The 25,542-nt window shown below is 52.3% G+C and overlaps 1 protein-coding gene across 4 annotated transcripts in view; it reads left to right on the forward strand.

Moving 5' to 3' along the window:
* The window catches only part of SARDH (sarcosine dehydrogenase), a 77,872-nt gene extending 53,154 nt beyond the window's left edge, over window positions 1-24,718 (forward strand). For 3 of the 4 annotated variants that reach the window (XM_078616094.1, XM_078616092.1, XM_078616093.1), the window contains 2 exons: window positions 2,717-2,852; window positions 21,829-24,718. In XM_078616094.1, the coding sequence (XP_078472220.1) occupies window positions 2,717-2,852; window positions 21,829-21,957 (265 nt within the window). In that variant the 3' untranslated portion in view covers window positions 21,958-24,718. The remainder of the gene's footprint in view (window positions 1-2,716; window positions 2,853-21,828) is intronic. The other variant, XM_078616095.1, reaches the window with a different exon arrangement.
* The last annotated feature ends 824 nt before the right edge of the window (window positions 24,719-25,542 follow it).

Raw genomic sequence — 25,542 nt, forward strand, 5'->3', positions numbered from 1 at the left:
GCTCATCGGATTCCTCGAGTCTCAATACAGATTCTCATTCTGATCCTCCTTCCAATCGACGGAGGGAATGAGTGGCCAGTCCAGACCTCCCCATGAAGCTGTGGCCGGTGGAAGGGAGGTGATGGAGCCAGCCTCGCGGGAGGAAGAAGCCGGCCCTCTGTCTTCCTCCACGGGACTCCTCCTTGCCGTGTCTAGTTTGTTATCGTTCCCCCACACCTCTGATTAGCACGGCTGGCTAGTTCAACATTCATACATATAGCATCCATCCACCAAGCTCTCTCTCCTAGTATCGTCAAATTCATCAGATTCACCACCTCCATCATCATCACTCGCATGCTCGCTACTTGCATCACCAAGCGATACGATTAGCACGGTTGGCTACGTATGGATGGTGCTGATGAATGTACACTCGCTCGCCGTGACGCGGCCTAGCAGGCTCACGCATGCGCCGCTTGTTGTCGAGGTTCACGGTTCGAATCCAGCGGCTGCCCTGGTTATTAACGCGTTAGTGTCGGAACCGTAACTGTACCAGTCTGCTTCTCTCGCAGTGGACTCTACATCTCATCTCATTCATATTTATGGGACGCCTTCGCGCGAGGCACTTGACATAGCTTACAAAACGGTGACGCAGAATTTAATGATTTAGATAGCAGGGGCGTACACGGATCGGGCAATGAGTGACCGCGATTGAGGGGTACTTCGAGGTCACGAAAGGGCAGGGGAGGGACGGGGAGGAGTGGAGGGGCAAGGGGAGGGAAGAGGAAGGGAATGGGCGATAGAGAAGAGGCGAGGCTTTGAGAGAGGAATGGAAGGCGGTTAGGGAGGGGGACTGATTAATGTACAGAGGCAGTCTATGAGCAGTGTTGGGTCTATGGGCAGTGCTGTGTCTATGGGTAGTGCTGAGTATATGGGCAGTGTTGAGTTTATGGATGGTGCTAATCAATGTACAGGGGAAGTTGATTCCAGTCGAGGGGTGCAAGGAGGGAGACATTATTAGGCCGTTAAATGTGCCAGCGTCAATGGTCCCAAATTTGCCAAATTTGCCACGGTAGCAGAGGAGAAGAAGGAACCTCCCCGGAGGGTGATGGGGGGTGGTGGGGGTGATGGGGGTGATGGAGGTGGTGGGGGGTGGTGGGGGTGGTGGGGGGTGATGGGGGGTGGTGGAGGGTGATGGAGGATGATGGGGGGGTGATGGGGGGGGTGATGGGGGGGGTGATGGGGGGGGTGATGGGGGGGGGGTGATGGTGGGGGGGGTGATGGGGCCTTTCATCAGGAGGCGACAGCTGCTCGAGTGAAGCTTCGAAGCAGGAGAGTAGAGAGAGGGTAGACGAGGGGTAGACGAGGGGAGGAGGAAGAACGTTGAGGCTGTTGAGTAGAAATGAGGGCAGATGTCGTCAGTGACTCCAGCTGGAATTGGGAGCCGCCACCGCTGCCACCTGAGTGATTTGAGAGCTCGCTCAGTCCGAGTGGGTGGAGCTAGTCCGGTAGCCCGAGATATGGCGACCATATCTCGGCTTTCCCAGCACTCGCGCGAGGCGGTAAGCAAGGGCTGCTCATGTCCGCTGACTTTGAGGATCTCGCGCTAACTAACGTGGCACTTTAAAAGTAATATCGATTCATCCAACCCCGTGTTCTGTTTAAGTTAAATATTACATAGCCCCATTAATATTCCCTGGGAATAGCCTTTGTACAAGTGTTTTCTCTTATGTAAAATCGGCAATCTGCCGGAACATTCCTAAATACGTTCCTAAAATAATTCATTTGCTACGCGATATAATTTTAATTAGCCAGCAAACCTGAAAAATTATCCACAAAAGTGACCGTTTACACTTTAACTTAAAGTCCGGTACCCTTTCTACTTGTCTGCAAAACTAAAATACATTCGCGAAGTCACGAGATCCGCGTGGCTTATGGACGAGCAGCGTGACCCGCGGCGGCGCGGGGTGGTCGCTGTCCGCAGTCATGTTTTATTTCTTAGCCGCTTCCTGTCGTTGCGTTTTCAGTGTTTAATTTTACTGAATCACCCGTGTACAATAAAACTGTAATTCTCAACTCCTAAAATTGAGAAGGGGTCTTCTTGGATGGAACAGCGTCCCGGGGGGGGGGGGTGGGGGGGTTGGTGTGGTGAGTAATGGACTGCTTGCAGTCAGAACATACGTTTAACGCGTAGGCTTTTGCGACAAATATCCTACATAAGAGAGGATTTTGGGTTAGATCGTGTAAATATAAATGTGTCGTTAAACCCGCCACCACCCGACACAGCCAATTGGTAAACAGAACCTCCCAATTCGTGACTAGTGCAGCACCTGTGTGTTGTCGCGTAAACCCACAGCATTCACAGCTGTAAATTGTAAAGAGAGTAAACCCACAACATTCACAGCTGTAAATTGTAAAGAGAGTAAACCCAGAACATCGCGAGGTCAAGTTCCAGTTGTCAGTCAGCTCGGTCGTTTGTGATTCTATACCAACGTTTGTGTTGGGCCCTCTGTGCGTGTGTCAGGCGCGTGCCACTGCTGGGTCTCGTTTGTGATTCTGCACCACGTTCGTGTTGGGCCCTCTGCGCGTGTGTCAGGCGCGTGCCACTGCTGGGTCTCGTTTGTGATTCTGCACCACGTTTGTGTTGGGCCCTCTGTGCGTGTGTCAGGCGCGTGCCACTGCTGGGTCTCGTTTGTGATTGTGTACCACGTTCGTGTTGGGCCCTCTGCGCGTGTGTCAGGCGCGTGCCACTGCTGGGTCTCGAGGCGGTCTGGAGGGACGGCCGCGCCGTGGGGCACGTGCGGCGAGCCGACTTCGGCTTCCACATCGAGCGCAGCCTCGCGTACGGGTACGTGCGGGACCCCGCGGGCATCGCTGTGAGTACCCCACCACCACCCCACTCCTCCTCACACTCCACCTCGTACTCCACCTCGTACTCCACCTCGTACTCCACCTCACACTCCACCTCACACTCCTCCTCACACACTCCGATTGGCGTGGTTGGCTAACTACGACTACGTACATACAGACGTACAAAGACTTAACAGACTGCTGGGGCAAGTGCTGTTAGCGAGCACAGACGTACACGCTCCTCCTCACCCCCCTCACTGCTCCCACACTGCACACGCCTCACACTCCTCACACTCCTCACACTCACCACACTCACCACACTCACCACACTCACCATGCTCACTACACTCACCACACTCACCAAACTCACCCACACTCACCACACTCACCACACTCACCATGCTCACTACGCTCACCACACTCACCAAACTCACCCACACTCACCACACTCCTCACACTCCTCACACTCACCACACTCACCACGCTCACTACGCTCACCACACTCACCAAACTTACCCACACTCACCACACTCACCACACTCACCATGCTCACCACACTCACCACACTCACCAAACTCCCCACACTCACCACACTCACCACACTCCTCACACTCACCACACTCACCACGCTCACCACGCTCACCACACTCACCACGCTCACCACACTCACCACACTCACCAAACTCCCCACACTCACCACACTCACCACACTCCCCATGCTCACCAAACTCACCACACTCCCCACGCTAACCAAACTCACCACACTCCCCACGCTCACCACACTCACCACACTCACCACACCCCCTACACTCACCACACTCACCACACTCGGGTGCACGAGGTGTCCCACTCAGCGCTGCTGCTGCTGTTGTTGTTTTTAGTTCGTCACTAAGGACACGCGTCAGATGTTGGCGTTGGAGCGTTTAGATCAGCATAGTGGCGGGGAGTGGTGGCGCTGTGGTTAGCGCACCGCACGTCGAGCCCCGGTGGCCCGTGCCGAGTGCCACACGAACTGTGGTGGATCCACGTGAGGAGGCTGGGGGGGGGGGGGGGGCTGTTGGGACGATTGCCCCCCAACCTGCCATCCCCTGAGACCCTGAATATGATTATTTTATTGATACATGCCACAGAACACACTTTGATGTCTTTTCTTATTAATGTAGGGCTCTATTTATAAAGCTTAACATTGCTGAACACTGCCGCCCACAACCCCCCCCCCCCCGCTATTGAAGTTTCTAGATCTGCATCTGTGTCTGGACTTGTGTTCCCACACTGACCAGCGTGGTGAAGTATGGTTAAAGTTAATCAGATATAATAATATTAACTCCTACGTAACTGACACATTGTGTAGAGGCCTTCATCTAAACACTGGCATTGACACACAGAACAAAACAAAGACAAAGATCCCCCGTATAGCCTTAACATGCTGTTGGGGCAAGTGCAGTTAGCAAACGCATATGAAGGCTAGCACGGCACCACGCCTGGCCGCCTTTGTCTCCCCAGTGGTGATGTTTACACACCGTACCAGGTACTCATTTGAGGCTGAGTCGACCTAGGGGGGGCCCGGGACCGGTTCAGATAATCGTCACCGGTGTTGGCCGTTAGCGGGAATCGAAGTCGGGTCGCCAGGTTCGTAGTACAGCGCGCTGACCACTACACTACTGCTCCCAATACACACACACACACGTGTACACACACAACCCATGCACGTGTGCGCATATTGCAATGTATGTTTTAGTCTTAGGGGAACATTTGCTCGGCTAATAGCAATTCTGTTATTGCAGCGGGCGCCGTCGGAGAAAATGTTTCCTACGTTTAGATTTATTTATTTTCCTATTGTCAAGTTCCCGCGAGTTCACGCGTGAAGAGAACGACCCCGTGTGTGGCAGGCGAGACGAAACTCCGTGTGCCGCCCGCGTCTCGTGCGCCCTGCCGCCTGAGCCACTCTGTTCACTAATAATTCATGGCCTCCCCTGGTCATCTGTGAGACAGCTTCTGCCGCGTACAGAAGTGTGGTCAATTTATGGGGCACCCTGACCTGGGAACAGTGCTAAGAACAAGAAGAATAAATAATTAAATAGCAAACACAACGTTAGCCCCGTTCAATCTTGATTTGAAGCTTTCGTGACTGCAGGCATCCAAACTCTTTGGTTCTTTCGGTGAAGTCACGTGGGTAGACAATAAAATAAATCGCGACGTTTCGGGCGCAACACAAGTATCCGTCATCAGGTGATGGATACTTGTGTTGCACGTCGTCAGTTATTTTATACCCTTGTGACTTTACCGAAAGAACCAATAAGTATGTTAACCCTGTTCTTCTTCTGGCACACGGCGCATTGCACCGACGGACCACCTGATTTGTGTAACCGCCACGAATGTTCTAAACGGTGTCCAGGTTCCTGAGCCACTCGACGGCGCCGGCCGTGAGCCGGTGGATGCTTTGGTGCCGTCGTTCGATGGTCCTTGGGGGAGGGGCGGCAGTTGGCCGCGTGCCGTCATCTGTTCCCTCCGCGGCTGCAGGTGCAACCGCCTCGGGGCTTCCACTCGCGCAGGAGTTCGCGCCATCGTCCTGGGCGGTGTCCGACCGCGACGATTCTCCGTGGTGCGGCGTTTACGGGGGAAGCGAGAGCCCTGGTGGCTTGCACAATCCTGGTGGCTTGCGCAATCAACGTTTAAAGTCGGGTTCCACGCTTTGGGTCGTGGCGACGGCACTCGGCAGCCTCCTGTTGCGAACCACGTGACAGGGTCTTCAACACCCTTGTTCACAAGACGATAGTTGAAGTGCCAGACGCACACACAGCAGCCAAAACACAGCGTCGCCTGCATGGGGTTGGTTGCCGCGGTTGCCCTGCTTCGTTCTCGAGTGCGCTTCCAGGTTGTCCCCCCCCCTTCCCCACCGAGTGTCGTTCGGCACAAATGTGGCGCGAGTTTCAACGCCTGCAATAGCTTCAGTTCCCGAAGAAGCTCTCGGTACGTGGGGCGAAACGTCGGACATTCTTGCCGAACGACACATGGGGCACAGCCCAAGCACGCAACGGAAAGCCGTGCAGCATCGCCTCGGCCATTGTGCCGTCGCCAGAGACGCGTGCGTCGCCACGACGCCGTACGGGACGGGAGCATGGGGAGCTCTCCGTGTCGCTCTTCTCAAACGAGCATCGATGCGGCGCTCATTTCCCGTTTGCAGTCCTGAGCCAGTGGTGGAAATTCCACATTCCTATAGCGGGGGACGTCTAGCCAAAGGGCAGCCGCTAATGACTAATGAGGCAACTCTCAACCGGGATCTGAACTTGTGATTGTGAGCCACTCACTCTTTTGCCTGTACCACCTGGCCGGTTTATAGTTACCCCGCTTCGATCATAATATAAATTATACAGAAAACAGTATTTCAATTCAGAGCCTCTACACATCTCCCACCAATCTAAATTCTATTATTATTTTTAAAAACTCAACACATTCATCAATTACATTCTGGCCTTACAAAGATAAACATATAAAAGGTGACGTTTTGGACAATAAGGCCTTACTCTTCTTGGTTCTTTCGGTAAAGTCACGTAGAATGGAAATAATACAATAATAAAAATTCAACATAATAAAATAATATAATATATTATATTATAATATTAATTTATATAATTTTATTATGTTTTATTTTTATTATTTTATTATTTCCATTCTACGTGAGTTTACCAAAAGAACCAAGAAGATGAATCCCTGCAGTCACGAAAGCTTTAAATCGAAAGCCCTTACTCATTTAGCAAATAAAATTGAAGCTGTTTTCACGTGCTATAATGAACAGCAGTTTACTGAAACATCGCCTGTTAAATGTATTTCCCCCCTTTTAAGGCCACACAGCGTTATTGACAGATGTGGTCCGTTTTCGTTGTTAGTTTGTGCTTTTGCACCACTGCCAAAGCAGCAGCAGCAGCAGCAGCAGCAGCGCCAAATAATTTCCGTTTCGTATTAAATCGTTGAACACTCTGCTGATACACGTTGTCCAACACATCGCCCATCACTCTCACAACATTCAATCGCCTGCTGAGAGGAGATTGCGACAGTCAGTGGAAATCGGGGGGCTCCACAGCCACAACGGATTTTAACCTCGGTGTCAAATGAAAGCTGCCGCTGCCATTTGCTGGATCCACCACAATTGCAAATTGATAACGTTTGAGTTTTCTTTTTTACTTATTTTGAAGAAATCTATTTGCGTCCCGTGAGCTCAAAAGGAATATTATCAGTGGGGCACGTAAAACATAGAATGAGTTTGTGCGCGCGCCCCGGCATTATCTGCCGTGCACACGAGTGGGATTATGGGTAGGAGTAGGACCCGGGGCGGTTTGTCATTCAGGGACCTGTCGGGCCAGACCTCGGCATGTGTGAAAATACAAAAGGGAAAATATAAAACCCTGGCGATATGTACCGGATTAATAATTGATGTTTGGGTTGGGTCATGGAATGCTCTGGCAAAATTTCTGTCCGGTGGGAACAGTGGAGAAACTATGTTTTAGCCCAACTATTTCCACGTCATACGGTTAGTCGCGTAACAGAACGGATAATTAATTAGGAGAGTAATCGCTTGATTAAGTCATCGATTTCTTTAGTAGTCGATTAATAAAGAATCGATTCACTAAGTAACCGGAGAGCCCAGATCTCTGGATCAGTCATTTGGAAGGAGTTTTGGCATCGGATCAAAGCCGATTATTACGCTCGTAACACGTGTAGACTCACGTGCATGAGATTATAATATTTTTTACGATTGGTGCAAATTTTATTCAAATACTACCGAACGAGAGGGAATAGATGAGACAGAATAACTCGTGGGGGGGGGGGGGGGGAACCCCATAAACACGACGGTAAAGATGGAACGAAAAAAACAATCAATTTGTGAATCGAATCGCAGCGCCCGAATTATGAGAATCCATCTCAATCGCTTGTCTGTGGAAGCGAATCCTTTGAACGTCGGGAAAAACGTCCCGCGCCGGCTTTCCCGGCTGCCTTGTTTCATTGATTTTAATTTTAATTCGGCCTGTTCTCGCCCGCCCGCCGACCTCTCGCCGCCCACCCGCCGAGCCCTAAAAGCCTCGTGCCCCTCGCCGCACCGGGCGTTTCAAGCGGAATTCGTGTCGACTCGCCCGATCAACGCGAACCCACTCGCTGACCCCCAGCGGGGCCCGCTCGCTCCGCCGCGCACGTGGGAAGTGTTCCTCGCGCCGCTTGAAGTTCCTCTGATGCGCCTTAAAAGCCTCGGGGTGGGGCGGCCCCGGTGTGTGCCCAGGGAGAGGATGGTTGAGGGACGGTGCAGTTCAGTCAAAGTGCGCCTCCCCCGCTCAAACAAAGCGTGGGATGCTGCTCGTCCGTCTTTCTCACTCTCTCTGCCACAATGGAGTGACACATGCGACGTCGTTATGACACTATTTAGCACATCCCATAGGGGCCTCTTTCATTCGTGCCTGTACTGGCTCATTGACTGATTTTGGGGAGCCAGTGCAGAGAATAATTGTGGCCGGAGCAGTCCAGGGCTGAGTTCTGGAAAATAGTTAATGGGGTTTGGCAGAGTGTGGGGTTTGTGGTTGGGTGGTCCCTGAAAGTGTTCCAGTCTATGTGTAGCGTGTTCACTGTCACCTTGCCGTGGCTTTGTTAACCTTCAAGGGATGAGGGTCTAAGTTGACCCGCGAACCGGGATGTGAACTTGCGGCCTCCCAATTGTTTTGTTCTAAAACGCCACTGCGTGTGTCACTGGTCACTCATTCCTGCACGAGTAGCGTGCACACAGAAAGAGAGAGAGACACATACGTTTATATACAAAGATAAAGATCCCCCGTATAGCCTTAATATACTGTTGGGGCAAGTGCTGTTAGCAAGCACCTTTGAAGGCCAGCACGGCACACGAGGGGGTGGGTTGCCAGCACCACGCCCGGCCGCCTTTGTCTCCAAAGTGGCCATGTTTACACATCGAACCAGGTACACATTTGAGTCTGAGTCGACCTAGAGGAGGCCCATGACCGGTTCAGATAATTGTCACTGGTGTTGGCCATGAGCGGGAATCGAAGTCGGGACGCCGGGTTCATAGTGCAATGTGCTAACCGCTACACTACCGCTCCCCACATACACACGGGCACAAACAGACACACAATCAGAAACGTACATGTATTAGTTACATACGTTTTGCGTACGTAGCACATTTAACGGTGAGAAACCCCCCACGTGACACCGCACGGCATGGGAAGGCCCTCATCCAGCAGTGGATTGATAAAAAGCAACACTGTACATACAGCCATATGCGCACACACGGAGGCACGCGTGTTTCTATTTGTTTATTTATATGTGGCATTTTTTATTTTTTAGACATGTCAAATGGGACCACAAGAGAATGAATTAAATATTTTTTGACTCGGAAAATTCTTGGCACAAAAAATCCGGGGGAAGACAGAAAATTAAGTGACGTCAGTCGAACACACAAAGCTGTCGCGACCAGTGGAATTCATAACAAAGGTTGTATGTGTGAGATCGCGTGAATATAAATGTGTCGTTAACCCACCACCACTCGACACAGCCAACGAGCAAGGTTTGTTACGTCACCAAAAACGTGCCAATCCGTGACTACGTGAGCACAGCGGCGTGATGGAGAGTGAACCCACGTCAATCGGGTCGATTGCCGGCCGCAGTTGTCTGTCGCCGCATCGCTGCTGCTGCTGCTGCTGCCGCCCCTGTCAGTCGTTCACATTCACTGAAACAACCTTCGTCGTGAATCAGTTACATCGGCAATGCGACCGGGAGGGGTATCCGATGCAAAGTTCCCGAGTGAACATCGCGGACAGAGTGAAGTGTAAGGAAGAAGGCCACGACCGCCGACGTCTTTGAGAAAGGACGCGGCACGGACGGACGGAGGGACGGAGGGATTCACGCGAGCATCTGCGTGCATCGTCGTGCACGCGGCTTTGTATCCGACGGCATGATGCGATGTGCACATTCGCCTCGCATAACAATGCTCTCGGTGCATGAGCCGCGCTCCCCCAGCGTTCGCCAGGGGTGGGGGGTGGGGGGGACGCTTCCCAGCTGCCCCCATTCAATAGCATCGATCGGAGAGCTTTTAATGCCAATTCTACGCATTGCCCTGCCGGCTCTATTCCTGTGTGTGTGTGTGTGCATGGAGCGGTGGCGCATCGGCCAACACCGGTGACGATTATCTGAACCGGTCCGGGCCTCCCCTAGGTCGACTCAGCCTCAAATGAGTACCTGGTGCGGTGTGTAAACATCGCAACTGGGGAGACAAAGGTGGCCGGGCGTGGTGCTGCCACACACCCCCTCGTCTGCCGCTCCGGCCTTAATAGGTGCTCGCTAACAGCACTTGCTCCCACCACACCCTGTACACAATACCAGCAGATGTCGGTACAAATCCATTCCTGTTACCTGAACACTGTTGCACATTCTCAGACTGTCTGGTTCAATCCCGGACATGTGCCAACGTTAAACACATAAAGACTGTTCCCCATATTGCTATCCAAGGGATTATTGGGCAAGTGCTGTTAGCGAGCAGCACCTTTGAAGGCCGGCACGGCACACGGTGGGTGGGTGCCCAGCACCACGCCTGGCCGCCTTTGTCTCCCTAGTGGCGATGTTGACACACCGCACCAGGTACTTATTGGAGGCTGAGTCGACTTAGGGGAGGCCCATGACCGGTTCAGGTAATCGTCGCCGGTGTTGGCCGTGAGGGTGGAATCGAACTCGGGTCGCCGTCTTCGCCGTCGTGTTGAGCGCCGTGGTTTGGCCTCGGCGTTCCGTGGCTCCCCTGGGATTCCTCTCAATCTCCGATCGCTCTCACGCGACAATCTGCTTGATAATTATCCCTCAAGGATCCCACACAATTATGCAGGGCAGCAGCCTTATAGATTTTAGCATCTCTTTCGTCGCGAGCGAGCTCTGTCCGTGGGCCTTTCGTCAGTGACTTGAATGTGCGTGTGTGTGTGGGTGCAGCGCGTGGTGCTCGCCACCCATCTCCTCGTGTGCTAACAGCACTTGCTCCAACAGTCCGTTAAGGCTATACGGGGGATCTTTGTCTTGTGTGCATGTGTTTGGGTGCTGGTGGAAATGACGATTATCTGAACCAGTCCTGGGCCTCCCTGAGGTCGACCCCATGGCGTCTCGCGTGCGCCGCGTGATAGCGAGCGCCTGCGATGGCCGAGCGCCGCACGGGGTGTGGGTGGTTTGGTTGGTGTGGGTGGGGAGGGCGGTGAGGGTGGTGTGGGTGGTTTAAGTTGTGTGGGTGGCGAGGGTGGGGAGGGTTGTGTGGGTGGTGTGGCCAGGACCTGGGCAGCGGTGGTGTAGCGGTCAGCGCGCTGCGCCACGAACGCAGACAGCGGCGTAGAGTCACCGCGGTTATTACACCCGCGGTGATAATCGGGGCGGTGGCATCAGTTGAACCACGAACCTCTGTGATCAACCATCGAACAAAAGGCCGTTCGACGGTCGCTCGCACCGCGAACCGCTGGGCCGCGTCACCGCGCTGGCGGTGCAGCAGTGGAGGGCCCGTGAGCTCGGAATGTCCCCAGTCGCGTTCTTGTTTTGTTTCTTCTCAAACGAGAGAAAGAAATCACCTCGCATCCCGGCTGCCGAAACATTTTCACGACGTAATGGACAGTCGTGTGTGCGAGTTACGCCTTTGAACGGTGAGTGGCGGCGCAGTGGTTTCCGCGCACCGCCCTGTGAACCCGTCGACCCGAGTTCGATTCCCGGCTACGGCTAATATCGGTGGCGGCTGATATCCGAACCGGTCCCGGCCTCCGCTTTCACCAACCAGCACTGGCCAGAGTGGTGAAGTATGGTCAAACAGCTCCCACACGCGACACGGTGTGCAGGAGTCCTTCAACATAAGCAGAATTCAGAATGTGCGTTACGCCATTTAACTTTGAAGTTTAATTCTTAATCGTATTTAAAATTCAAACAAATGTGCAAGTTTATTAAATCCTCTGTTCACTCGGCAGTACAATTGGGTTCACCCACGGTTGATCGGTCGGTAGCGTGTGGTGGGGCACAGTGTGAGCACTCCCGTCTTAGCTCGGCCAACGACGATCTGAACCGGTCCTAAGCCTCCCCTAGGTCAACTCAGCCTTAGACGAGTACCCAGTGTGATGTGGGTAAACCTCAGCACTGGGGAGACAAAGGCAGCCAGGACACAGTGTTGTGCGTATTTTGATTTGCACCGTACTTGGCCAACTGTAATCGGAGGTGCTGACCACAAAGACAAAGATCCCCCATGTAGCCTTAACAGACTGTTGGGGCAAGTGCTGTTAGCAAGCACCTATGAAGGCCGGAATGGCACATGAGGGGGTGGGTATCCAGAACCTCGCCCGGCTGCCTTTGTCTCCCCAGTGGTGATGTGTATACACCGTACCAGGTACTCATTTGAGACTGAGTTGACCTAGCGGAGGCCCAGGACCGTTTCAAATAATCGTCACTGGGGTTGGCCGTGAGCAGGAATCGAACTCGGGTTCCCAGGTTCAAAACGTAGCGCGCTGACCGCTACACCACCGCTCCCCAGGTGCCGGCTACACCATCCTCACCACCCTCACCACCCTCACCACCCTCACCACCCTCACCACCCTCACCACCGTCACCATCCTCACCACCCTCACCACCCTCACCACCGTCACCATCCTCACCACCCTCACCACCCTCACCACCGTCACCATCCTCACCACCCTCACCACCACCACCATCACCGTGCGGCGCTCGGGCCTTCATAGGCACTGGCTCGCACGCGGCGCACGCGAGGGGTTATTGGCGTGTTTTTTAAGTCGCTCGACGATATTAATTCCCCCTGACCTTTTCATGGCAGCTGGGAACGGATGAGGCATCGATAGATGCGGCTGAGTGGGGAAAGACCGGCGATGAGAGGCGTTGTGGCCAGATCGCAGCGTGCGTCCGCGCCTGGTGAACACGCCGGTTCACACCGAGTGCAGTGGGTTCATCGCCATCGTCATCGTCAGCAGCCGTGGTCCATCCGCTGCCGGGTGAGATGGGGCTTCCGTAAGCCGCCACAGTCTGCCACGATCCTCGCGGCGTCGGCGCGTCGCGGCCCCGCGGCGAGCCATCGCGATGGGCTACTTCCGAGGGCGGCGTTGTCACGGCGTCTTCAACGGAGACTTTTCAGCGAAAGCGCGAGCCGCAAACACGTCGGCGGCTCGCGAAAAGATCGCACGAACCCCCCGCCCCCCCCCCCTCACCGCCCCCCCCCCCACCGACCCCCCTCACCGCCCCCCCCTCACCGCCCCCCCTCACCACCCCCCTCCTCTATCTTCCAACGCCGTCTCTCATCTCCGCTTCTCGCCAGGCCCTCTGGTTCGTGCGCGCGCAGCGGCTTTCACGCTCGCAAAGAGAAATGGCGCGATCAGCATTCGTCGTTTTTGAGTCTGGCCACGTGGTGGTAGTTTGCCAACACTCCACCCCCCGGCGAGATCGCCTCCTGTGCGCGGGTGCATTGTTGTTTCTATTTATACATTCATCAAAGTCTGACCTGTAACGCTCTTCCTCGACGGTGGCTCGAGGCTTCCGCGACTGAATTCGGCAATCGACGTCGGGCGCCGTTTCGCTGACGCTGCTCCGAGCTTCATCAGGCGGCGGAGACTTTAAATTCGACCCCCCGGAGTTCGCTCCCTGGTGAAACGCGACGCGGTCTGTTTAAATAATAATATTAGTGTAGACGTGACAATCAGGTAGGGGAGGGTTTAATGGTAAGGTTTTTTAGCGTGGCCCTGACTCAAAAGCGAATATGGATCATTGCATTGGCTACCAATGCCCAAGGTTTAAAAATGTTTTACTCCCCTCCCAATTGGCTTTGAATTGTGCAGTCAGCATCGTGGCGAAGTATTGTGATATAACTCCCGATTCGATATGGGGAGGCCATCATCCAGCAGTGGATTGGAAAAAGGACTCTACGTCACGTAAATCAGCGTCATGTCTATTCTAGATTTTAAGTTTTCGTGACTGCAAGGGTCCATACTCTTTGGTTTTTTCGGTAAAGTCATGTAGGTGAAAAGATCAAATAAAAATGTAAATCACGACGTTTTCGGAGGCAGCACAAGCTTCCGTCTTCAGGTGGCACCGTCACAGCAACATTACTGTATCAAGTGGAGAGAACTCTAACCCCCCCCCCGGCCCATCCTGGCTCCTCCCCCCACTTAACCTGTATATAGTCTCGTGTCTCTTAGAGTTCTCTTCACTTGATACAGTAATGTTGCTGTGACGGTGCCACCTGACGACGGAAGCTTGTGTTGCCTCCGAAACGTCGTGATTTACATTTTATTTTATATTCTTCACCTACGTGACTTTACCGAAAAAACCAAAGAAGTACAGCGTCGTGTCCTTGAGTCCACGACACTTACATTCAGAACTCGAGCAGTGAGCAGAGCACCGCCTCGTGTCACGAGATGACACCTGGAAGAGGACATCGCAGAACTACTTCCGAGTGTGCCCTCTGTGCAGTGCCGATGAGACGGTCGCCTTCTGCGCAGGCTGTGCATTGTGCAGCAGCGTTCAAGGCAAATTAATGTTCGCCAGTGGAGCTGGAAAATTATGATTTTAAGCAGACATCCAAATTTAATGAGATGGCTTAATTTGTGCATTTATTGGTGACCAGATAGAGACTCACAAACTCACCGAACTTGAGTGAGCTATTTCATGTCATTTGGCCCAAAACCCAACTTGAAACTCAGGATCTCAGCAAATCCCGGCTCGTTGCTCCGAGCCACTTGGAGGTCACCACCTCTGGCTCGTGGTGTCGAGCCAGCAGATGGGGCTGAACGCGGCGGCGCGAATTCGCGAGCGTCGGTCGGAAATGGATGAAACATCCACAAGGGTTAACCCGCGCTGACGCCGCGAAATATCAGCGGCCTCCACGTCAAATCACCGCCGCGCAGTTTACGGCTCGCAGAGCTGCCGGCGATTTCCTCACCGTTTCCTCCCACCCCCCACCCCTGGTCCTCCCCCCCCCGCCCCCACCCCTGGTCCTCCCCCCCGCCCCCACCCCTGGTCCTCCCCCCCACCGCCCTCTCCGGCTTCACTGCCACCAACCCCCCCCACCCTCGCTCGGCCCGTGATCCCCCCCGGGACTCTGCGATCGATCAGGGAACTTAGCCGTGTCTCATCCCCCACGCAGGCCCCGATGCTCCTAAATAACGCCACGCGTGACGCAGCGGAATTTTCGGCGGTGTTTTATTTTTGCGCGTGAATGTGTCACGGGGCCCAATTTCGTTCCCGCTCACAGTCTTCCGACCGCCCGCTGTGGACAACGGTGGCTCGCCAGAGGCTTCGGCTGACAGTTTTTGTGAGCTGGATATCCATTTAACGTTGGGCCCCGACTCGCAACCTTAACATTTTGTTCGATGAAGTCAATCAGCAACGTGCGTGTTTCCGTCACTCGGAATTGGTACCAATTTGAGCGATTAAAATCAATTCTCTCTCTCACGATACCTGCATTGAATGGCGCCTGCAAGGATCGATTATTTCCAATTGTACTATGGTAATGCTACCATTGTTTGCGACTGGCTAACGGAGACGCTGCGTCCGCTATGGATTCCCCTGTGCACCACGAGGGGCCAAAGAGCCGTGACCCCGGAGTGAGACGATCCATCGAGCCACGTGGCGGGGGGCGAATCGTTGCACCTCCATTACACTCCCGAGACCCCCTGCGATGCAGCTCAGAGTGTGTCGCTACCGAGCTCTCGTCGCTGAGAGCGTGAGTCCTAGTTCCAGATATGGTCAACTTAGTTCGAGTGTCGTCGGCACGATTACCATCGTCAAATAATACAGATTGGATTTGGGGGAAGCTGTTGGTGCAGTGAGTCGCACAAACCGCGCTGTGACCCCAGTGACCTCAATGAGATGCCCGGTTGCGATTAATAGCGTCAGTGGCCAGCAAGTTATTAAACCATCCTGGACCCCCCCCCCCCCTCCTTCCACCAACCCCCACTGCCCAGCGTGGTGAAGTATGGTCATGCAATCCCCATGGCCCACACAGCATGGGCAGGCCTTCAGCAGTGGAGTGACACAGTGAATTATGTAAAAATGTTTTATTCATTTTGGTTCATAAATTATCTACAAGATGGGGGGGGGGCATGCCTATTGCAGGTACTTGGAGAGAAGGATGGATTTATTTATCATCGTTTGAGCAAAACTTATAAAATACTAACCTACGTTGACAATGTCTTATGGCCAGTATAAGCGCATATATTAATTTGTTTTTCCAAAGTGTACCAAACTTCTTTTTTATAATTATAAATTCTTTTTCGTATAAAAATGATTACATAAATCTGCGGGACACTGTGCCGCTTCAGCAGACGGCGATAGATTTGAGGCGCTACGCAAAGCGGCATGCTACATTTCACTCGAATCGGTTTGTAAAAGTTTTCCTGAACGTGATTCAGACATTAACCCTTTCCCGTTCCGAGATGTCTGCAAGTCGCAGGGTGGGTGTCCCGTTTACCGCTGAATCTCGGAACGTGCAAGCGGCTCAACGGTAATTTTATTTAGAGAGGCGTCGTAGCACCGCTGTTTTTTTAAAGACATCGTACTCACCGGAGAAAACTGTAACGACACGACCGCACTCTACTATGGCTGGCGCCAAACTGTGGCACGCGCTCTCCCGCGTGGCCTTGTGGGAGCGTCGGTACATCTTCCGATCTGACGTACCAATTAAGTTACGTTATCTGATTCCATTCCGATGACGTGTGCGTAAAAACTACGACGTACACATACGTCACGGGAAAGGGTTCAATTCGATAGCGGAGAAACTGGCCGTGTGGCACTAATTACGACGGGTGATTGAGCCACGGGCCGTTGAAGCGGTCCACACGTTTGTGTGTAATCCCGGGAAAGAAAAAACCCCACAAACACAAATTCACTGAAGAATCGTGTTGCGTGTTCCCCGGGGGAAAGCGTGATTTTATTTCGATGCGAAAGGGCAAGAGTTTTAATCAGACATTTTGCGATGATTCGTTTCTTTTTGAACGTGTTTGCGATGCATTTCCTTGCGAAGCAATTAGGCGCTTTGACCCCGAGTTTACGTATTATACCGGCGCCGTCTGGCTTGACACAAAAAGCAAATTCCGCCCCTCGTAATCAAAGTCCAATTTGATTTCACCCCATTCCGCAAAATTACTTATTGCCTACAAACGCATTTTACATAAACTGTCTTGACGATATTAGCCGTGACTCTTTAAGCGTCCCATTAGAGCGCTGGCGGCTGATTGGCTCGGACATTTGCAAAGATGTGAGGTGGCTGAGCGTCTCATCGGAGACACGTTAATGGCTGTGTCAGAGACTCTAAGCCGGCACAGATGAGATTCCGAGTTCACGCACTGAGTCTGCGCATCTCTCTCTCAGAGGGCTCATTAACAGCTTTTTCAGAGGTAATACATGAATGTTTAAACATCTCATAATTCATTTTACATACCATAGCCTCGTTCATGTAAATTGCATCTCTCATAAGACAAGGCTGACAGCCAGGGAGCCGGCAACAACAATTCAGTTGTCTACATGGTCAAATGTTTTGGCCAATTAATAAGTGTTTATATACGTGGAAGGAAAACGGAGCACCCGGAGAAAACTCACGAATGCGAGGGGGCAACACTCTATCCCAGCGGTGGGCAACCGGCGTGTCCCGAGCCGCATACGGCTCTTTAAACCACCACATGCGGCTCTATCGAAGGGGCGTAACGTAGAATTCACTATCACAGTCGTAGAAAACAATAGTGAGTGTCTCCCGTGCTGTGCCGAAAACTGTCAATATACACACACATTTATATATATATACACATTTAAATATGTATACACTTGGCTCTTTGCAGAACTCCTGGGTAGGGTTTGGCTCTTTGATAATTATTAGAGGTTGGCCACCCCTGCTCCATCCCACAGAGAAGGACAGGTGACATCAGGCCACACTTTGCTGTGCCGCATTCTGCTGGCAAGCAACGGTCTGGCACCTCGATACCCACGGGGAGAGAGTCTCGCAACATTTGGTCACTCGTTGTGCGGATGACCCACCAACCCTGGCCGCTGCCTGCACAGTGCTGGATTGCAGTCCACGTGCGTCGCCACCACCGCCCGGTGCTGAGCCAGTGATGCCGAGAAATAAGTTGTAGCCCTGGGTCTGTTGGGCCGTCTCAAGGGGGCTCATTCAATGCTGTCAGACTTTTAAATGGCACCGCTGCGATCCTGGGTTCAAGGCCTGGATCTGAGTCTCCCAGCCGGGGAGCTCACAATGGCCACGCCAGGCACAGAGGTTACATCACCTCGATCCTGGGGTCAAATCGCGGCTTCAGCCTTCCGCTGTTACTTGTAGCCATGTGGCTCAGCGGCAGAGCGAACGACTCACAATTGGAAGGTTGTGAGCTGAAATTCTAGTTGGGGGTGAGGGGATGGGTCGACTCAGCCCATCATCATTTTGGGGTCTATAAAATTAGTACCACTTTGTGAGAAAGTCAACAGTGGTTGTCTTACAGAGAGACTCACCCCAGTCATAGAATTGTGGAATTTCCACCACTGGTTCAGCCGGGGTGTGACTAGGAGACGACCACTACCCCAGTGCGCCGTGATGTAACGGCACTTGTTACATCACGTACACAATGTGAAATCCGGTCTCATTCTAAGTATTCTCGCGTGGCCTGCTACACAAATGTCTGCTGGGTTGCCTGTTGTCATTGCTCAGATCACCCCGTGGGGCCCCGTCAGTGCAGTACAGCAACAGGCACCGTGCTGCAGAATCAATACCACCGCATTTGCGGATCGCGGGTAATGAAGTAATGAAGAAACTATAAGAATTCTAGATTTGAAGCTTTCGTGACTGCAAGGATTCATACTCTTTGTTTTTTTCGGTAAAGTCACGTAGGTAAAAAATAAAATAAATGAAAACAACTAAATTAAATCACGACGTTTCGGGCGCAACACCAGCTGCAGCCCAGGCGAGCCGATGTCACCTCCCGCTCAGAGAATGTCTCAGCTGGTCCTGAGCCTTGCCTAGGTCCACTCTGCCGAAAATCAGCCACTGGTGGGGTGTGCGTAAACATCGGCACTGGGGGAGACAAAGGCGGCCCGGGCACGGTGACTGGCCAACACCCACCCCCTCGCGTGCCGTGCCAGCCTCCACAGCTGCTTGCTGGCAGCGCTCGCCCCAACAGCCCCTGTCGGCTCCACGGGGGGTGGAGATCGTTGCCTTTGTCTTGTACACACACACACGTGTGTGTGTGTGCGTGTGGTACGTTTCTAACTGAATATGCACGCCGCCCTTTCAATTCCGGCGTTTGACCTCGTGCCTCGTGCAGCCGTCCCTGTGAATGAGCTGTCACGCGCGAGCGGTGTGCGCTGATTTAGCTCGAGGTACACGCGCTGTGTGTGTACACACACACTGTGTGTGTACACACACAAGCTGTGTTTGTACACAAGTTGTGTGTGTACACACGTTGTGTTTGTACACACTCACCTTTAGTTTTGCTCATCCCCCCCCCCGCCCCCCATGATGTCTGCCCAGCGTGGAAGAGTAGGCCAAAGTTCCCTCCTACGGGGAGACGCTCTCTACATCTCCCTCTTGTGGAGGCCCCTTACCGCCAGCAGCGTCGTACGCAAGAAATTGCAGGGCTGCACCTTTGTACAAAATTGCATTCGCGGGCCATACAAAATTATGAACTTAAAAATTAGCCCGTTAGATTTAGTCAAACATTCAATTAACTCGCCCCTAACGCGATGGGCTGGAACTGCTTCTCTTTGGCGAGGCGCGTGATGTGAGCTGGTATTGATGATGTTGCTACTCGCAACTGCTTTTCCAGGTTTGCTCCTAGATTTATTGAATTTCGAGTCCCGCCTGCGGTTGCCTTGGCAGGGCCACACCAAATGATTCCGCGGACCTCGTACGGCCCGCGGGGCGGACGTTCCCCACCCCTGGTGTAGAGCTTCAGTGCTCGCCGGTGTGGTCGGAGTTCCGCCTACGCGGCGCGGAACGCGATCCCACTCCACATTCGCCGAATCAATTCCCCTTCCACTGCTCGAGTTCCCATCTACAAACCTAGTTTTGTTAACTTGGACGTTGACTGGAGTTTGCCTTGGTCTGGGTGCCCTCAGTGTCTTGCGAGGTGCAGCATGCTTTCTTTGTTTATTGTATTGCTTTTCATTCTTAAAAGTAAATTAACATAAGCACCTTAATTAATGTATGTATGTTGAACTTCTTTTGCACCGTACATAGCCAACCGTGCTAATCTGAGGTGCAAAGGAAGGACAACAAACTAAAAATAAAACTCAGTTCTAAAGAAATTAGTTTTCAATCTAGATTTAAAAGTGCATAGCTCCAACGCATCTGAAAGTGTATGACGCAGTGACCACCTTTATTCGATGGCCAGGCAAAAGCCGCTGCGAGGATGACCGGAGTTTGTCATGATAGTTCATGATCTTTGACGAGAGCAGTGTGAGATGCAGTTTGGCAGGAACGACGCGATCTAAACATTAAATATTTTTATTATCGTAATTATTTTCACCAAAAGTGTTTGTAAGGAGGAGGTGTGAGAATGCGAGCCTCACGTCAACACCTCCGCGTGCGAGTGACTTGAGTGTGCCTCTCCTCACAGGACACTCGGCCCAACACCCTTCAGTCCCTGCTGTTGCGTCCGGCCTCTTTTCAGCCGGCCTCAAAAGCAGCTGCAACCCTCGGCCGTGGATCACCGCTCAACGCCAGCGGCTTTGGCCGCTGACTGTCGCCTTTCTCGAGCAAGGCGCGCCTTTGTCTCGAGGCACATCGTCGAGTGGCGTGTGCTTAGCGTGTGCTTAGCGTGTGCTTGGCGCGCGCTTAGCGCGCGCTTAGCGCGGTCTCCAGCCTCGCCAGCTCTCCCGTTTCTTAAAAACCGGAGCAGAGAAGGGGGGTGGCGGAGGGGGGGGGGGAGAACAAACTAATTTGCCTCGTAGGGTTTTAAGTCAAGTTCGCAGCGCAGTGAGCGATCCACTGCACCAGCGCTCCACCCAGCTTGCAGGCATGTGTGTAGTAGATGTCGAGACATGTTGTGCCTACATGAAGACAACGATCCCCCGTGTGTCGCCTACACCGACTCTTGGGGAGAGTGCTGTAAGTGAGCGTCGTGTCAACCTCCGATTGGCACGTTTGGCGACGCACGGTGCGATAGAAGTCCAACGTGCATACAAGGCCGGAACGGCGTATGAGAGGGTGATGTGACCAGCAACCACGCCCCGTCGCCTTTGTCTCCCCAGTGCTGATGTTCACACTCTGCACCAGTGGCTGTGAATCTGACTCGGTTGTCCGGGTTCATACCACAGTGTGCAAACCACTTCACTCCTGCTCCCCGCTGTACTCGCACACACGCACACACGGGGTAAATGTGCTGGTGTTTGCGTGTAAGTGGTCGTTGGTGACCGGGTTGAGGCTATCGACTCATGCCACTTGAGAAACTGTAGAATTACGTTTGACTGAAAACCATCTTCAAGCGTGTCGGTAAATCTCCACTCATTGCCCTGAGCCACTTGGTCACCTCTGAGCCACTTGGTCACCTCTGTGCTGGGAGGTCACCTCTGTGCTGGGAGGTCACCTCTGTGCTGGGAGGTCACCTGGGAGGTCACCTCGGAGGTCACCTCACAGCACGGCTCCGCCTGTGTGTGGACCCGTGCTGTCTCAGCGTCTCGCGGTGCCGAGATGTTAACTCCCTCGCCTGGTATGCAGGAAGTCGTGGGCTCTATCCTGACCCTGATGCCTGCTGTCTGCTGTATATTTGGAGTTTGAATGTTCTACCCCCTGGTCGTATGGATTTTTCTCCGGTTTTTCGCTCCACATTTAGAATCGACATCAAGCGTTTAGAGTATGTGGCTGCTATACATGTCTGCGTGATAAGCCACTTCGTTGAGCTGTCATTTGTGGCCAGGTCGCTTCTGAAAAAGAGTTGCATAGTTCAGTTTGGTTAAATATTCGTGATGATTCTGGTGGTGACCAACTATCTACCGCACGATTGTCGTTTTCAGGTGACCACAGACTTCCTGTGCAACGGGGACTATGCCATCGAGAGGATGGGCGTCAAATACCCGGCCAAGTTGCACCTCAAGTCTCCGTTCGACCCCGAAAACAAGCGCGTGCGCGGGAATTACGAGTGACGCGCGCCGCTCACAGCGCGCCCACCACTGCCACCAGCAGCCGCTCATCTCGAAGCGTCGCCCGTGACGTACGGCCTACACAAAGCGCGATCGCTAAGGCCTGCGGCGATTTGCCCCCTCGGCCCCGCCCGCACGGCTAGACAAATTGTCGCAATTCACGTTTGCAATTCTATTCGAGAATCAATGGTTTTCTATCTCAATCTTAGCGAGGCGTTTGTATTTTACGTCTCGTGCCTTCAGCCTGTGCTGTCTGCCTCGTTTGCTCCGTTCAATCTCATCGTAGCCCTTGTTCCGCTAAATCCCAGCTCCGAGAATGTTGAATATCGGTTTGACCGTCGTGCGACGAACACCACTCTCATATGCAGAGCGAGTGGGAAAATGGTGCCCTCTGCTATGTGTAGACCATTGGTCGGTTGAAGGGTTGAAGGGGGTCTCAGAGGTTGCTCTGTAGTGTCCGCGTCTGTGGGCCGTTCTCCAACACCAAGGGTTAACCGCACTGCCCTGCGAGAGATCTGAAAGGATGCCTCGTAACAGTCTGGATAAAGTTGAAGGATTATGACAAGAAAATAACATTAGCGTATAACTAGCACGAATCGTAAGTAGTTGGTTCACACGCGTATGAAAAAACTAGAACAGACTCACATTGACGAGTCGATGAATCTTTACCGCAAAGCAGGCTGGATATTTGCTAATATGGAGAACGGTGAGCTGTGAGCTGTTAGTCAGTGGGCCAGAGCAGCGGAAATGTGTACCACATAGGCCACTCTAATCAATAAAGGTTTTTAGGTTAGATCGTATAAATATAAATGTGCCATTAACCCACCACCACCCGACACAGGGAATTAGTAAGGTTTGTCACATGAACAAAACGTGCTAATTACATACCTGTCGACCCCTAATCAGTGCCCTACCTTATTACAGACTAATTCAGACCTTATTGGTCACCCCGTGCCCTTACAAATCTCAACGTTCATCGTACAAAGTCTCAGGGAGAAACACAAACAAATAGGCAAAAAAGATGTGCCCGTATTGAAACGGCTGTACGCCGTATGGAGCTGGAAACTCAATTTCCCTGTCCAATAATACGGGTAAACCGTATGGGTTGACAGGTACGCAGTTAGTTACTACTTCAACACACCGGTGTGTTGACGAGTAAACTCACAACACTTATAATTAGGGACAACATAGGTAGTGAAACCTTAGTCGCATCGATTTATTTCTGCAACTAATACAAATTAATTACTTGATAACCCAACTCATTTCAAGTGCATAACAGAGGCTTTTTGGGTTAGATCGCGTAAATCTATAAATGTGTCGTTAAACCCGCCACCACCTGACACAGCCAACTAGTAAGGGTTTTCACGTAAACAGAACGTGCCAATTCGTCACTAGTACAGCACTAACCGGTGTGTTGGAGAGCCAAGCCACAACATTTACAATCTGAGTACGACGTTTCGACAGTAATTACAACCAGCTTCATCAGGCGACAGCCAGATTTCAAGTGGCTATCAAACAGGTCACCGTTGTTGGTCACACAAACAAATGGGGACCACGAAAGTTATCCCACCTCGGGTGGCAGCGACACGCGAGAGACGTCTGATCTCGACTCGCGGACTGCGCGAGACATCTTGTCGTGTGATTCATTACCTGGTGAAGGGAACCGCCAAACGTGATGGCATTGTAGGAGGTTAGCAGTACGGCGCGTCTCGCACGCTCGAGTCTGAGCGTTGGTGCGGAACGTTTAGGAACGGGAAAGAGTCGGTGAGACCGCGACGAGGATGCGAGAGCGGACGTCCTGACGTGACTACGCAAATGACTCCACGCTTCTGGCGATGAAGGCGTTATGACGGCGACGAGACACAAAGTGAGTGCGGTGTGGCGGGTGGAGTCTTTGAGACCGACAGGGGAAGTTTCCTTCATTTCGCTCTCACTTAAGATATTCTACAACGAAAAGTGTGGAGTTTGCCTTGAAACCACCCTGGTAATAAAATGGCGCTTTTCGTGATTGTGGCCGGGTTCCATTTCCCGCGCCGTACTTCCGTCATCGTGGAATCGACCCGATTGTGCGAATCGTAAATAAATCCTGTGCTTGTTGCTGTCAGCCGGTAACGTCTCACTTCTGGGACAAGGCCTCACATTCCTTCCTTACCCCAGTTGCTCCTGTCCAGGGCGCCACGATGGCGACATGTTAACTCCCTTGCCTGGTGTGCAGGAGGTCGCGGGCTCGATCCCGACCCTAGCGCCTGCTGCTGTATATTTGGAGTTTGCGTGTCTCTCTCTCGCCGTGGTCACGTGGATTTTTCTCCGGGTCCTCCGGTTTTTCCATCCACAATTAAAGTATTTGGCTGCAATACATTTGCACGTATTAATCCGCTTTAGTGAGCTATCATTTGTGGCGAGGTCCGCTTCTGAAAAAGAGCTACATAGCTCAGTGGGCCTTACCTTGTAAAATAAAAATAGTTTACTCTTTAGCAGCCTCCCAACTCTACGGTCCTGTCTCGTTGCTACCGTCTCTTCTGTGGTCTCTCTCGGCTCGGCTTGCCCTTCTCTCACGGGCTCCGCTCGTTCGTTAATTCTGTTTCTCATCTCTCGTCGGGTTCGTCTCGTGCCGTAATTCTGCCCCATCTCCACTTGATTTCTTCAGGTTTAATTCTCAGCAACATTTACTTACTCCTAACGTACTCATTTCCGTAGGTCATTGGCTTCTTTTATGCGTGTATCGTGAACGTGTGATTACATACAATATATATGTTAATTATTGCACCCTTGTCCGTGTTTGTTAATGTGGTTGGAATTGGCCGTTCGGGATGATTTCAATACGGTAATTAACCACTGCGAGTGGAGTGCTAGGCGTAAAGCTCCCGACGGATATTGAATGGATGTCATTGCTTCATCTGTAAGGGATTCATTGAACTTCTGCCAGTTGTGGGCTGAGGCAAAGCTCCCTTAAAACCCCACCAAAGGGCATTCCTTCTGCCACCACTGTGGAATAGTGACATTGATTATATCATTCAAACTTTAGTGACAATTGTGCTACAGCAGGCACAGCCTCACAGTCGTATCGTCAACCGGCCCTGGAAGTTGACGCCACAGAACTACTTCCGAGTCCCTTCAATTGGCCTTTCTCACCCAACACTAGAGGGCGCCTCTTCGCGTTCTGTCAGTGGCTCAAAACATTGAGAAATATTCGATTTGTCATCATCATCGCTACCTGCCATGATCTATCCACTGCTAGATGAAGGCCTCCCCAAACTGTTGCCATTCCTCGCAGTCGTCCTTTTGATGCAACAATCCATCGATCTTGCACCTGCACCCGAGGCCAAATACACAAAATAAAAACAACTTTATTACGCTCTTTTATGCTTCCCAATTAAGGTGGAAAGTGGAAATGCATTCGCTCCGATTCATGATTTATTTTCGGATTAGGCCACGCAAATGATCTTGACCAAATGTGTGCCACCAAGGACCTCCATCACCCGACGTGGCCAAAACAAATTAAATTGCCGCGCGGCGTTCAAGCGCTTAGCGACGAGCCAAATGTTACTGTGTCACATCGCCACCGGCATGGAAGAGCGAATTGAATTA

The sequence above is a fragment of the Lampetra planeri genome, chromosome 49 (genome assembly GCF_965212315.1).
Source record: "Lampetra planeri chromosome 49, kcLamPlan1.2.h2, whole genome shotgun sequence".
Lineage (NCBI taxonomy): Eukaryota > Metazoa > Chordata > Hyperoartia > Petromyzontiformes > Petromyzontidae > Lampetra > Lampetra planeri.